This window comes from Hordeum vulgare, chromosome 6H, assembly GCF_904849725.1.
Source record: "Hordeum vulgare subsp. vulgare chromosome 6H, MorexV3_pseudomolecules_assembly, whole genome shotgun sequence".
Classification (NCBI taxonomy): Eukaryota; Viridiplantae; Streptophyta; class Magnoliopsida; order Poales; family Poaceae; genus Hordeum; species Hordeum vulgare.
In genome coordinates this window covers 60,628,095-60,641,984 of record NC_058523.1, presented here as the reverse complement: position 1 = coordinate 60,641,984, position 13,890 = coordinate 60,628,095, and the positions used below count along the sequence as shown (strand labels likewise).

At 43.1% G+C, this 13,890-nt stretch overlaps 1 protein-coding gene across 1 annotated transcript; it reads left to right on the top strand.

The window, feature by feature from the left end:
- Positions 1-12,508: 12,508 nt before the first annotated feature.
- Positions 12,509-13,395, top strand: LOC123403942. The gene is made up of 3 exons (XM_045097848.1): positions 12,509-12,667; positions 12,793-12,924; positions 13,043-13,395. Exons 1-3 carry the CDS (start codon positions 12,580-12,582, stop codon positions 13,204-13,206), a joined length of 384 nt encoding a protein of 127 aa, XP_044953783.1. The 5' UTR covers positions 12,509-12,579; the 3' UTR covers positions 13,207-13,395.
- Positions 13,396-13,890: the final 495 nt, after the last annotated feature.

Sequence of the window (13,890 nt, the reverse complement as noted above, 5' to 3'; positions counted from 1 at the left end):
GGGTTCGGGAGAAATGGAGACATGGCTGAGACACCTCTCCAGTCAATAACCAACAACGGGGTTCGGATATCCATGTTGGTTCTCACATGTTCCATGATGATCTCATCGGATGAACTAAGATGTCAAGGATTCAATCAATCCCGTATACAATTCCCTTTGTCTACCGGTATGGTACTTGCCCGAGATTCGATCGTCGGTATCCCCATACCTTGTTCAATATCGTTACCGACAAGTCTCCTTACTCATTCCGTAACACATCATCCCGTGGCTAACTCCTCAGTCACACCGAGCTCAATATGATGATGAATTACCGAGTGGGCCCAGAGATACCTCTCCGTCACACGGAGTGACAAATCCCAGTCTCGATTCGTACAATCAAACATACACTTTTGGAGATACCCGTAGTGCACCTTTATAATCTCCCAGTTATGTTGTGACATTTGATACACCCAAAGCACTCATACGGTATCCGGGATTTGCACAATCTCATTGTCTAAGGAAATGATAATTGACAATAGAAAAGCTTTAGCAGACGAACAACACGATCTAGTGCTATTCTTAGGATTTGGTCTTGTCCATCACATCATTCCCCAATGATGTGATCCCGTTATCAATGACATCCAATGTCCATGATCAGGAAACCATGATCATCTATTGATCAATGAGCTAGCCAACTAGAGGCTCACTAGGGACACATTGTGATCTATATATTCACACATGTATTACGGTTTCCGGTTAATACAATTATAACTTGAATAATAGACAATTATCATGAACTAGGAAATATAATAATAACCACTTTATTATTGCCTCTAGTGCATATTTCCAATAGTCTCCCACTTGCAAATATTCAATAATCTAGTTACATTGTGATGAATCAAACACCCATAGAGTTCTGGTGCTGATCATGTTTCGCTCGTGGAAGAGGTTTAGTCAACGGGTCTGCGACATTCAAATCCGTTTGTACTTTACAAATATCTATATCTCCATCCTGGATGTATCCACGTATGGAGTTGAAGCGGCACTTGATGTGCTTGGTCTTCTTGTGAAACCTGGGCTCCTTTGCAATGGCAATAGCTCCAGTGTTGTCACAAAACAGAGTCATCGGGCCCGACGCACTTGGAATCACTCCTTGGTCGGTGATGAACTCCTTCATCCAGACCCCTTCTTGTGTTGCTTCCGAAGCAGCTATGTACTCCGCTTCACATGTAGATGCCGCCACGACACTTTGCTTGCAATACACCACCTAACTGCCCCATTATTCAAAATGTACACGCATCCGGTTTGTGACTTGGAGTCATCAGGATCTGTGTCGAAGCTAGCATCGACGTAACCCTTTACGACGAGCTCTTCGGCACCTCCATAAATGAGAAACATATCTTTAGTCCTTTTCAGGTACTTAAGGATGTTCTTGATCGCTGTCGAGTGATCCACTCCTGGATCACTCTGGTACCTCCCTACCAAACTTATGACAAGGTTCACACCTGGTCTGGTACACAACATGGCATACCTGATAGAGCCTATGGCTGAAGCATAGGGGACGGTACTCATATTTTCTATATCTTCCGCCATGGTCGGTCGTTGAGTCGCAATCAACCTCACACCTTGTAATACAGGCAATAACCCCTTCTTAGACTTCTCCATATTGAAGTTCTTCAATATCTTCTCAAGATATGTGCTTTTTGAAATACCAATTAGGCGTCTCGATCTATCTCTATAGATCTTGATGCCTAATATGTAAGCAACTTCTCCAAGGTCCTTCATTGAAAAACTCTTATTCAAATAGGCCTTTACGCTTTTGAATAGTTCTATATCATTTCCCATCAACAATATGTCATCCACATACAATATGAGAAATGATACAGAGCTCCCACTCACTTTCTTGTAAATACAGGCTTCTCCATAAGTCTGTACAAACCCAAACGCTTTGATAACATCATCAAAGCGAATGTTCCAACTCCGAGATGCTTGCACCAGCCCATAGATGGAGCGCTCGAGCTTGCATACCTTGTTAGCATTGCTAGGATCGACAAAATCTTCCGGCTGTATCATATACAATTCTTCTTTAAGAAAGTCGTCCAGGAATGCTGTTTTGACGTCCATTTGCCAGATTTCATAATCATAGAATGCGGCAATTGCTAACAAGATTCAGACCGACTTCAGCATCGCTACAAGTGAGAAGGTCTCATCGTAGTCAACCCCTTGAACTTGTCGATAACCCTTAGCGACAAGTCGAGCCTTATAGATGGTTACATTACCATCCACGTCAGTCTTCCTCTTGAAGATCCATTTATTTTCTATGGCTCCCTGATCATCAGGCAAGTCCACCAAAGTCCATACTTTGTTCTCATACATGGATTCTATCTTGGATTTCATGGCCTCAAGCCATTTGTTGGAATCCGGGCCCGCCATTGCTTCTTCATAGTTCGAAGGTTCACCGTTGTACAACAACATGATTTCCATGAAAGGGTTGTCGTACCACTCTGGTGCGGAACGTACCCTTGTCGACCTTCGAGATTCAATCGCAACTTGATCAGAAGTGTCATGATCATCATCATTAACTTCTTCTCTTGCTGGTGCACGCGCTTCAGAAACATTTTCTTGCGCTGCGCTACTCTCCGGTTCGAGAGGAGGTACAATTACCCCATCAAGTTCTATTTCCCACCCAATTACTTATTTCGAGAGAAACTCTTTCTCTAGAAAGGACCCGTTCATAGCAACAAAGATCTTGCCTTTAGATCTAAGATAGAAGGTGTACCCAATAGTTTCCTTAGGGTATCCTATGAAGACGCATTTTTCCGCTTTGGGTTCGAGCTTTTTTGGTTGAAGTTTCTTCACATAAGCATCGCAGCCCCAAACTTCAAGAAACGATAGCTTAGGTTTCTTGCCAAACCATAATTCATACGGTGTCGTCTCAACGGATTTAGATGGTGCCCTATTTAAAGTGAATGCGGCAGTTTCTAATGCATATCCCTAAATGATAGCGGTAAATCGGTAAGGGACATCATAGATCGCACCATATCCAATAAAGTGCTATTACGACGTTCAGACACACCGTTACGCTGCGGTGTGCCAGGTGGTGTGAGTTGTGAAACAATTCCACATTCCTTAGGTGCATGCCAAACTCTTGACTCAAATATTCTACTCCACGATCAGATCGTAAGAACTTTATTTTCTTGTCACGTTGATTCTCCACCCCACTCTGAAATTCCTTGAACTTTTCAAAGGTTTCAGACTTGTGCTTCATTAAGTAGACATACCCATATCTACACAAATCATTAGTGAGTGTGAGAACATAACGATAGCCTCCGCGAGCTTCAACACTCATTGGACTGCATACATTGGTATGTACTATTTCCAATAAGTTGGTGGCTCGCTCCATTATTATGGAGAATGGTGCCTTGGTCATCTTGCACATGAGGCATGACTCGCATGTGTCAAATGTTTCAAAATCAGGAGACTCCAAAAGTCCATTAGTATGTAGTTTCTTCATGCGCTTTACGCCGATATGACCAAGGAGACAGTGCCACAAGTATGTGGGACTATAATTATCAACCTTACATCTTTTGGTACTCACACTATGAATATGTGTATCATCACGATCGAGATTCATCAGGAATAAACCATTTACCAGCGGGGCATGACCATAAAACATACCACTCATATAAATAGAACAACCATTATTCTCAGATTTAAATGAGTAGCCATCTTGCATCAAGAGAGATCCCGATAGAATGTTCATGCTTAAAGCTGGTACTAAAGAACAATTATAAAGGTTTATAACTAATCTCGAAGGTAGATGTAGATGTAGCGTGCCGACCGCGATCAATCGACCCTGGAACCATTCCCGACGCGCATCGTCACCTCGTCCTTAGCCAGCCTACGCTTGTTCCGTAGTTCCTGCTTAGAGTTGCAAACGTGAGCAACAACACCAGTATCAAATACCCAGGAGCTACTACGAGCGCTGGTACGGTACACATCAATAACAAGTATATCACATATACCTTTGACGTTGCCGGCCTTCTTGTCCGCTAAGTACTTGGGGCAATTCCGCTTCCAGTGACCGGTTCCCTTGCAGTAATAACACTCAGTCTCGGGCTTGGGTCCTTTTTTTGACTTCTTACCGACAACTGGCTTACCATGCGCGGCAACTGCTTTGCCGTCTTTCTTGAAGCTTTTCTTACCCTTGCCCTTCTTGAAACTGATGGTCTTATTGACCATCAACACTTGATGCTCTTTCTTGATTTCTACCTCCGCAGATTTCAGCATTGAATACAACTCGGGAATAGTCTTTTGCATCCCTTGCATGTTGTAATTCAACACAAAGCCTTTATAGCTAGGTGGAAGCGACTGGAGGATTCTGTCAATGACCGCATCATCCGGAAGTTCAACTCCCAGCTGAGTCAAGCGGTTGTGCAACCCAGACATTCTGAGTATGTGCTCACTGACAGAACCATTCTCCTCCTTCTTACAGGTAAAGAACTTGTTGGAGACTTCATATCTCTCGACCCGGGCATGAGCTTGAAAAACAAGTTTCAGCTCCTCGAACATCTCATATGCTCTGTGATGCTCAAAACGCCTTTGGAGTCCCGGTTCTAAACTGTAAAGCATGCCGCACTGAACGAGAGAGTAGTCATCACTCCGCGACTGCCAGGCGTTCCTAACGTCCTGGTTTGCCACGAGAACGAGAGGATCACCTAGCGGTGCATTAAGGACATATGCCTTCTTGGCAGCATTGAGGATGAGCTTTAAGTTACGGGCCCAATCTGCATAGTTGCTCCCATCATCTTTCAGCTTGGTTTTTCTCTAGGAACGCGTTGGAGTTGAATGAGACATTTGGGTTGGCCATTGGATCTACAATATTTGCAAAGAGCATTTTAGACTAAGGCCCTGTTTGGAACCATAATAGATTACGATAATCTGGATTATGAACATAGATCATATAATCTGGTTTATAAAAATAATCCAGGTGGGTATGTTTGGAGGCCAGATTATATAAACTGTAAACCAGCTTTTAAATTGTATAATGACATGTTTGCCCTCTGTTTACAAGGAAAAATAGGAAAGTGGCGGTGGCACTGCGTAATTCTCTTGAAGTTTACAAGGGTAACACGTCATTTGTAATCCATAATCTCATTTTAGCTGGGGTAGAGCAGATTATGAGATTATAATAATCTGGTCATCTAGTTTATAAAATCTACAATATAAACTGTCCTGTTTGGAAATACAATAGATTATAAAAACCAGATTATATAATCTGTGTGGTTCCAAACAGGGCCTAAGTTCATGATAAATAAGTTCATCTAATCAAATTACTAATGAACTCCCACTTAGATCGACATCCCTCTAGTCATCCAAGTGACACATGATCCACGTCGACTAGCCCGTGTCCGATCATCACGTGAGACGGTCTAGTCATCAATGGTGAGCATCTCTATGCTGATCGTATCAACCATATGACTCATGTTCAACCTTTCGGTCTCCCGTATTCGAGGCCATCTCTATACATGCTAGGCTCGTCGAGTCAACCTAAGTGTTCTGCATGTGTAAACTGGCTTACACCCGTTGTATGCGAACGTTAGAATCTATCACACCCGATCAACACGTGGTGCTTTGAAACAACGATCCTTGGCAACGGTGCACACTTAGGGGAATACATATCTCGAAATTTTAATGAGGGGTCATCTTATCTTTGCTACCGTCGTTCTAAGCAATAAGATGTAAAACATGATAAACATCACACACAATCGTATAGTGGCATGATATGGCCAATATCATCTTGCTCCTTTGATCACCATATTCTGGGAACCATGATCATCATCATCACCGGCATGACACCATGATCTCCATCATCATCATCTCTATCATTGTGTCGTCGTGAAGTCATCTCGCCAACTATTACTTCTATTACTATAGCTAATGGTTTAGCAATGAAGTAAAGTAATCACATGGCATTGCATCTCATACAATAAATTAAGACAACTCCTATGGCTCCTGCCGGTTGTCATACTCATCGACATGCAAGTCGTGAATCCTATTACAAGAACATGATCAATCTCATACATCACATATGTAACATCACATCCTTTTGGTCATATCACATCACATATCATACCCTGCAAAAACAAGTTAGACATCCACTAATTGTTGTTGCAAGTTTTACGTGGCTGGTTAGGGTTTCTAGCAAGAACGCTTCTTACCTACGTGACAACCACAACGTTGATATGCCAATTCTATTTACCCTTCATAAGGACCCTGTTCATCAAACCTGATCCGACTAAAGTGGGAGAGACATACACCCGCTAGCCACCTTATGCAACAAGTGCATGTCGGTCGGTGGAACCAGTCTCACGTAAGAGTACGTGTAAAGTCGGTCTGGGCCGCTTCATCCCACGATGCCGCCGAATCAAGATAAGACTAGTAACAACAAGCAATTGAAAAAAATCAGCGCCCACAACTTTTGTTTTCTACTCGTGCATAGAATCTACGCATAGAACCTTGGCTCGGATGCCACTCTTGGGGATCGTAGTAATTTCAAAATTTTCGTACGCCATACAAGGATCTATCTATGGAGAAACTAGAAACAAGTGAAGTAGTAGAGCATCTTCATACCTTTGAAGATTGCTAAGCGGAAGCGTTGCTAGAACGCGATTGTTGGAGTCGTACTCGCAGCGATTCAGATCGCAGTGGATTCCGATCTATGCATCGAACGATGGTGTCTCCGTGTTCAACACACGTGCAACCCATTGATGTATCCAATGCCTTGATCCAACAAGGAGGGAGGATAGGTTGAGGGAGAGCTCCGGCAGCACGATGGCGTGGTGGCAGTGGAGCTACGTGGCACTCCGACAGGGCTTCGCCAAGCTATGCGGAGGGCGAGGAGGAGGAAGGGTAGGGATGCGCCTTGGAGGGAGGAGAAGTTGGCGCAGCCCTCCCAAAACCCTTGGGTATATATAGAAGGGAGGGAAAGGGGCCGACCACCCTAGGGTTTCCCCTAGGTGGTGCGGCTGCCCCCTCAGATGGGAGGCAAGGGCAGGCGGCCAGGGCAAGGGTGCGGCAGCCCTAGGGGTGGCTTGCCACACAAGGCAAGCCCCCACGCCCTTAGGGGTTTGGCCCACCTTGTCCGCTTGCGCCTTGGGCCAGGTGGTGGTGGCGCACCAGCCCACTTTGGGCTGGTTCCCATCCACCTCTGGCCCAAATATGGTAGAATTATTGACTCTTTAATTGTTGGTAAATATTTATATCTTTGTTTTTTTATGGCAACACAAGTACACACATCTAGAGGTAAACAAACATTAATGCAACACCAACTAAGGCTGGTCGTAATGGTAATATCATAGGTACTCCCTCCGTCTCAGTTTATAAGTCATCTTATGAAAACCAAATAACCCTAAAACACTAAGGCACGATACATTAACTTTCACCTCGTTTCTTGTTTTTTGACTTGAATAAAGGAATCAACCAATAAGAGACGTGGGCCGTGTATATTTCTAATGACTTGAGACTAAGTAGCACGACATGGAGTGGTCAATTCATTGCATGCAATGGTAATAATTAACAAGTTAACATTAATTTCTCTTGTTTTCCTCTCTGTCTTGGTTGCGATGCACAACCTAAGATGACTTATAAACCGAGACGGAGGAAGTAGTATCATGCATGCAAACTAGACAATTTTGATGAGGTGACGTAGAATTAAATGAAAAAATAGATGGTTGAATATCATATTATGATACCGTATCATATTAAATATTGTGTTTTATTATGTGTCATGCATGAAAATAAATGACATATTCTATGTTACTAACATATGATACTATGCATTACGGGTGTAGTATCATATACTAGTTCCATATGCATGATACTAGTATATGAGGTTGTGCGTAATGGGAAATATCATACACTAGTATCATGCATAGGACAGTAGTGTATGATACTACTTTCATAATGCATAGTATCATAAGTTAGTATCTAGATTGCCTTATTAGTTGCCATGTATGATACAAAGTAGTACATCATTTAACATGATACAATATCATAATACTCCCTCCGTCCGGAAATACTTGTCCTGAAATCAGGACAAGTATTTCCGGACGGAGGGAGTATGATACAACATCTTCTCTTTCCTTATTTAATGGTATGCCACATTATTAAATAAGCCTAGTTGGCATGCATGATACTGTTTATGATACTTCCATTATGACCAGCTTGATACTCCACATTACAACCAGCCTAATACTCCCTCCGTCCGTCCAGGTGTGTAGGGCGATTTTTAGAAAGCTCAGCGATTTAGGCGGGGAAGGATTGGACAAGACCGTGTGCAGTTTTTGCTAAAAAGGCGAAAAAGTTTTGGCAATTAATCCCGTCATTAGTGCTGCCGTTTCAGCTAACTTGCATGCATTGGCTCTTTCCTTCTCTCACGGGTCATCATCTTCCTCCTCTCCCCGAAAGCTTTCTCTTTGGCGCCGAATCACCAGAGCTCGCGAATTGCTGTATAAAAGCACAACCACAAGCCCTCACTTCTTCATCTTCTCCCGCCTTTCTTCTCCATATCGTCAATGGCGTCGTTTGATCTGAACGCGCCGCCCAACCCTGATGACGACTACATACTGGGGAGATTTCACGAAAGAGAAGGCATCGTTCGCGGCGATCCAGAGGCTCCAGCTCCGTCTGTTCCTCCCTTATGGACACGGCTCGGACCTAGCGGCCGCGTTGTGGGAACCGGATCAGTTCCTCTGGCCGGCGGCCGTCTTCGACAGGAATGGCTGAACCTTGGGTTGCGCCGCCCGTGGCAGGAAGGGATAGAAGGAATCCATCTAGGGCTGAGAAGACCTCGACAGGAAGGCTGAGCCTTGGGCCGCGTCGCCTGCTCGACAATCTTGGTGGACCGATGCCATCCTTCGTGATAGGCACGGCCGAGAGCGAGCCGATCGCTCCTGTGTGCCGTGTTGGTCTGTCAAGGCAGCATCGAGACGGTGCTACTGGGGAGGCTGGAGGGAGTGGTGGCGCGGTAGGTAATCGTGGACGAGGTGCAGGCCGGGATGGGCGTTCTTGTGCCGGCGAGGTAGAAACAGGAGGCCATGGACGAGGTGTAGGCCGGGGGTGGGCGTTCTTGTGCCGGCGACGATAAAACAGCAGGCCGTGGACGAGGTGCATGCCGGGGTGCAGCTACTCGTAAGAGCAAAGGCACTGGCACTTCGCGCACTCAAGAGCTTCCCGATGGTGTCGCATACGCCGGTGGATTCGATAGCAACTATACGTATGTGTATTTTCTCTCTCTGACAATTTGAGCACATGGATGCTTGCCCGCTTCACATTTGAGCACATGGAATAATCAGAACACTTGCTTTGCTTCAGATTCCGCAATTTCCAATTCACTCATGACGCTGGTGTATTTGAGCACATGGATGCTTGCCCGCCTCTACCGGAGTTTCCACTTGCACCTAGGAAAATTGTGGACCTAAGTAAGTTATGTTAAACATGAACGTGTATTTGAATAATATGTTTTAGTATTTTTAGCGTATTTGTATTGTTACATATCAAATTATATTTCTGTTGATTAACTTGCATCCCCAACAGATACCATTAACAACAAGGTTAATAGGGAACAATATGACACCAACGAACGGAGGCACATATATGGAATGATCTTGGCTAGGAATGGTATCCGTGGTCGATCAAAGAAAGGAGTTACTAAAGAAGTCTCGCTTCTTGCTAAATGTCCCATTAGAGTTGTGCAGAGGATTGGAAGCAAGGCCGAGAAAGGGGGTCCATTAATGCCGTTATGAGATTGAGAAAGATCAAGTGTGGAAGAATAAAGAAGAAGCTACCGGAGGATCAAATGGAGACTATACCATATGGACAACGTACAACAATACGATGTCTATCAGCTGCATTGAACATGAAGAAGAGTACGGTCCATCTTAGGTTGCAAGAAAAGGAATTTCGTATACTAGTGACTTGAAGCCTGCATTGAAAGAAGAGAACATGAATTCTCGTGTGTTGTATGCTCTTGAAGATCTTCAGCCATCTAGCTTGCCACTAAAGCCGACTTTCAAGGCTGGTTACAATGTTGTTCATATAGACGAGAAATGGTTCTATCGGACGAGGAAGAACCAAAAGGTACAATAGTCATGTGTAATCTATTTCTTGGATATCTTGTTATGACTCAAACAATAATTTATATCTCAGATTATGATGCAAACATTTTTTCAGTTTTACTTGACCAACAAGGAACCGAATCCGCACATGCAAACAAGGAACAAGGGCCATATAGAGAAAATAATGTTCCTTGCAGCTATGGCTAGGCCGAGGTATAATAGTCAATGTGAATGCACGTTCGACGGAAAGATTGGGGTGTGGACATATATTGAATGGGTGCCGGCACAAAAGGAGAGAAGAAATAGGAAGAGGGGTATGTTGGGGTTGAAGCCTTGCACTAGTGTTGGTAAGAGATTATATTTTGCACATGCAGTTATAGTTTTCAATGTTTTATCTATTAACCTTGTGTACGGATTGCTTCCAATGTAACTTTTTGAGTAGGTAAGGAGAAGAGCCGGGACTACCTAATCAAACATGTGTTGTCGGCAATCAAGGAGAAGTGGCGTGAAGAAGCTCGTTGGAACACTATCTTCATTCAACAAGACAACGCTAAGACCCATGTTCAAGTCGATGATCTGGAAGTTCTTCTTGAAGCAAAAAGAGGCGGGTGGGACATTAGGATGGTTTTTCAACCACCTAATTCTCCCGACTGCAACGGCTTGGACCTTGGATGGTTTGCATCCATTCAAGCAATGTTCAAAAAACATATACCGAAGGACCTTCCTAATATTGTTGATAAGGTGGAGAAATCTTTAGAATATTATCCACATCGATGCCTCAATAGGATTTTCCGAAGTCATCAAACATGTATGAGAGAAATAATCAATCATAAGGGATCAATACACTATGCTTTACCTCATTTGAAGAAACAAGCACAAGAGGCGAGGGGGACACTTTCAATTAGATTGGAGGTCGACACCGAGTATGTTGAAGCTGCGAGGGAGTATTTGATCGCACCATTGGAGTAGAGGAATTGTGATTGCTACAAATAATTTTATTTAGAGTTAACTTAACTTCCTCCAATATTGTTGCTCCAAATCCGTGTCACTCCACACACCGGACATGCCAAGCTTTTCTTCCTCCTAGCTGTAGCAACACAACCATGAATACGACAGTCCAGTGTCTTCTCCTTCACCGTCGCATGTGTCCTACTCACGCATCCAGGCATGGACGTCGGTGTTGCCATCTGCAACGGGATCCTCCTTCCCATGGCGCTTGCTGGACACATCTTCCCCAACACCATCCTCCTCCCCGTCAATGGTCTCATCACTGTCAAACGCATCCTCGCCCAGCCGGGCATGGACGTCGCCGTCCTTGTCCGCAACACCAACCTCCTTGCCGTATCCGGACTCCATACTCTACAGGTCACACAAGTGAGAGAGAAAAGAGAAGGGATGGATTGATGTTCACAGATCGGTGGTCATTTTATAGGAGAAGGAGCGCCCTATGCACTTGGATTCTAAAAGTCGTCCTATGCAATTTTGATGAGGTGACATAAAATTAAATGAAGAAAGAGATGGTTGAATATCATATTATGATACCGTATCATATTAAATATTGTATTTTACTATGTGTCATGCATTAAAATAAATGACATATTTTATGATACTAACATATGATATTATGCATTACGGGTGTAGTATCATATACTAGTACCAGACGCATGATACTAGTATATGAGGTTGTTCGTAATAGGAATTATCATACACTAGTATCATGCACAGGACACTAGTGTATGATACTACTTTCGTAATGCATAGTATCATAAGTTAGTATCTAAATTGCCTTATTAATTGCCATGTACAAAACAAATTAGTACATCATTTAACATGATACAATATCATAATGTGATACCACATCCTCTCTTTCCTCATTTAATGGTATGACACATCATTAAATAAGCCTAATTGGCATGCATGATACTGTTTATCATACTTCCATTACGACCTGTATGATACTCCACATTAGGCTAGCCATAGTAGGAGTAACTTAAGTAGTATCATAAGCTTGGAACTAGTAAACATGCTGATGTGACAGACAATTAAAGAAGAGAGAGGGGGTTAAAGTAACATAGGTAGATACCGTAACATGTTAAATGCTATGCTACTATGTGCCTTGCATGTGAATAAATGAGATCATCTATGATACTAGTTTATGTTACTATGCACTATAAAGGCAGTATCATATCATAGTATCATATACATGATACTACTATATGATACTTCCCACTATGACCAGCCTTAGAACATGATACTCCACATTAGAACAAGATAATAGATGGTACTCATGCATTAATGTACGATGAGAAGATATGAAGGTATGATACGAATTGATTAACCTCCTACCTGACCAAAGAACAGCTCGCTCACGCGTGTATATATATACTAGGAACACCATCACACAACACACAAAAGCATCCATCGATCAAAAAGACAACACCGTGTAGAAGAAGAGGTTTAATTAGCTACCCAGTCATTCTCCATGGCACATGCCATGAACAACACGCACCTTTTGTGCTTGGCCGTAGCTCTTCTGCTCATGTCGGCCTCCCTGTCCTGCAACGCCAATGGTATGTAATGTAGAGCAGTACTCTGTATTTCTTACAACATGATGCTTCATTCTTCCATTCTTTCCTTCACATGGAACCCACACGTACTAATTGTTCCTCCCTTTTTTGCGTGATTGCGTGCGCAGACACGGATCCTAACACATACTGTGAATCTGCGTCGGAATGCAAGAGACCGGTGCATGATTATGGTCTGAATTCCTTTTCTAAAAAATACGGTGATGTTCCGTACAACTGCGGAAGAGTCTGCGACCCCAAGGGTATGTAGAGTAGTGGAGTAATTTTTACTGCATGATACTTCATTCTTCCATTCTTTCTTTCACATGAAACACACACATAATAATTGTTCGTCCGTTTTGTGCGTGCGTGCGTGCGCAGACACGCGTGCTAACACATATTGTGAAGAAATGTGGGAATGCAAGAGACCAGTGCATGATTATGACCAGCGCAAGTGCCGAGAGTTGTGCGTAAGCAAAGGCTACAACTATCTCAGGAGCTATTGCGAGCACCACCCCGAAGAGTATTGCTGTTGCCATAAGTAATCTCAATTCGACGACTTCGGGGTGATCTCTGGATGATGATGCTTGTCATGTGCTACTTATAAATTAGCTATAGCTGTTTGTGTGTGTGTTTTCGTCTCATCCCATTGTAATAACTAGAGCAGTTCATCATGACTGTCCGTCGAATAAAGATGATTTCCCCGCAAAAAGAAAGAATAAAGATGATTAGTTTTTGTCACGACCACGTGACTACTCAATGCAGAGCAGAAAAGAAAACGAAAGCACCAGAAGTAGTCTGGGCTTGCTGGGTTGTGGTCGACGTGATGGCGACAGAAAAAGCCTAGACCAAAGCCAGGACTGACCCTTAGAGTTTGGCGGCCCGAGGAGAAACTCAATCTTGAGGCCCAAATCATAAACATAATAATATTAATATTTAACTTGTGTATATAATACCCCTACATTTTTAAATATAAGTTTTTAAAGAGATTTTATTAGGGACTAGATACGGTGCAAAATGGGTGAATATACACTCTAAAATATGTCTATACATCCGTATATAGTCTGCTAGTGAAATCTCTAAAAAGACTTATATTTAGGAACGGAGGGAGTACTTTCTACGTCTCGATATTCTTGTCCTAATTTTTTCTAGATACAGATGCATCTAGATATTAAAACGTGACTAAATACATCTATATCTCTAGACAAATCCAAGAGAATAATTTTGAG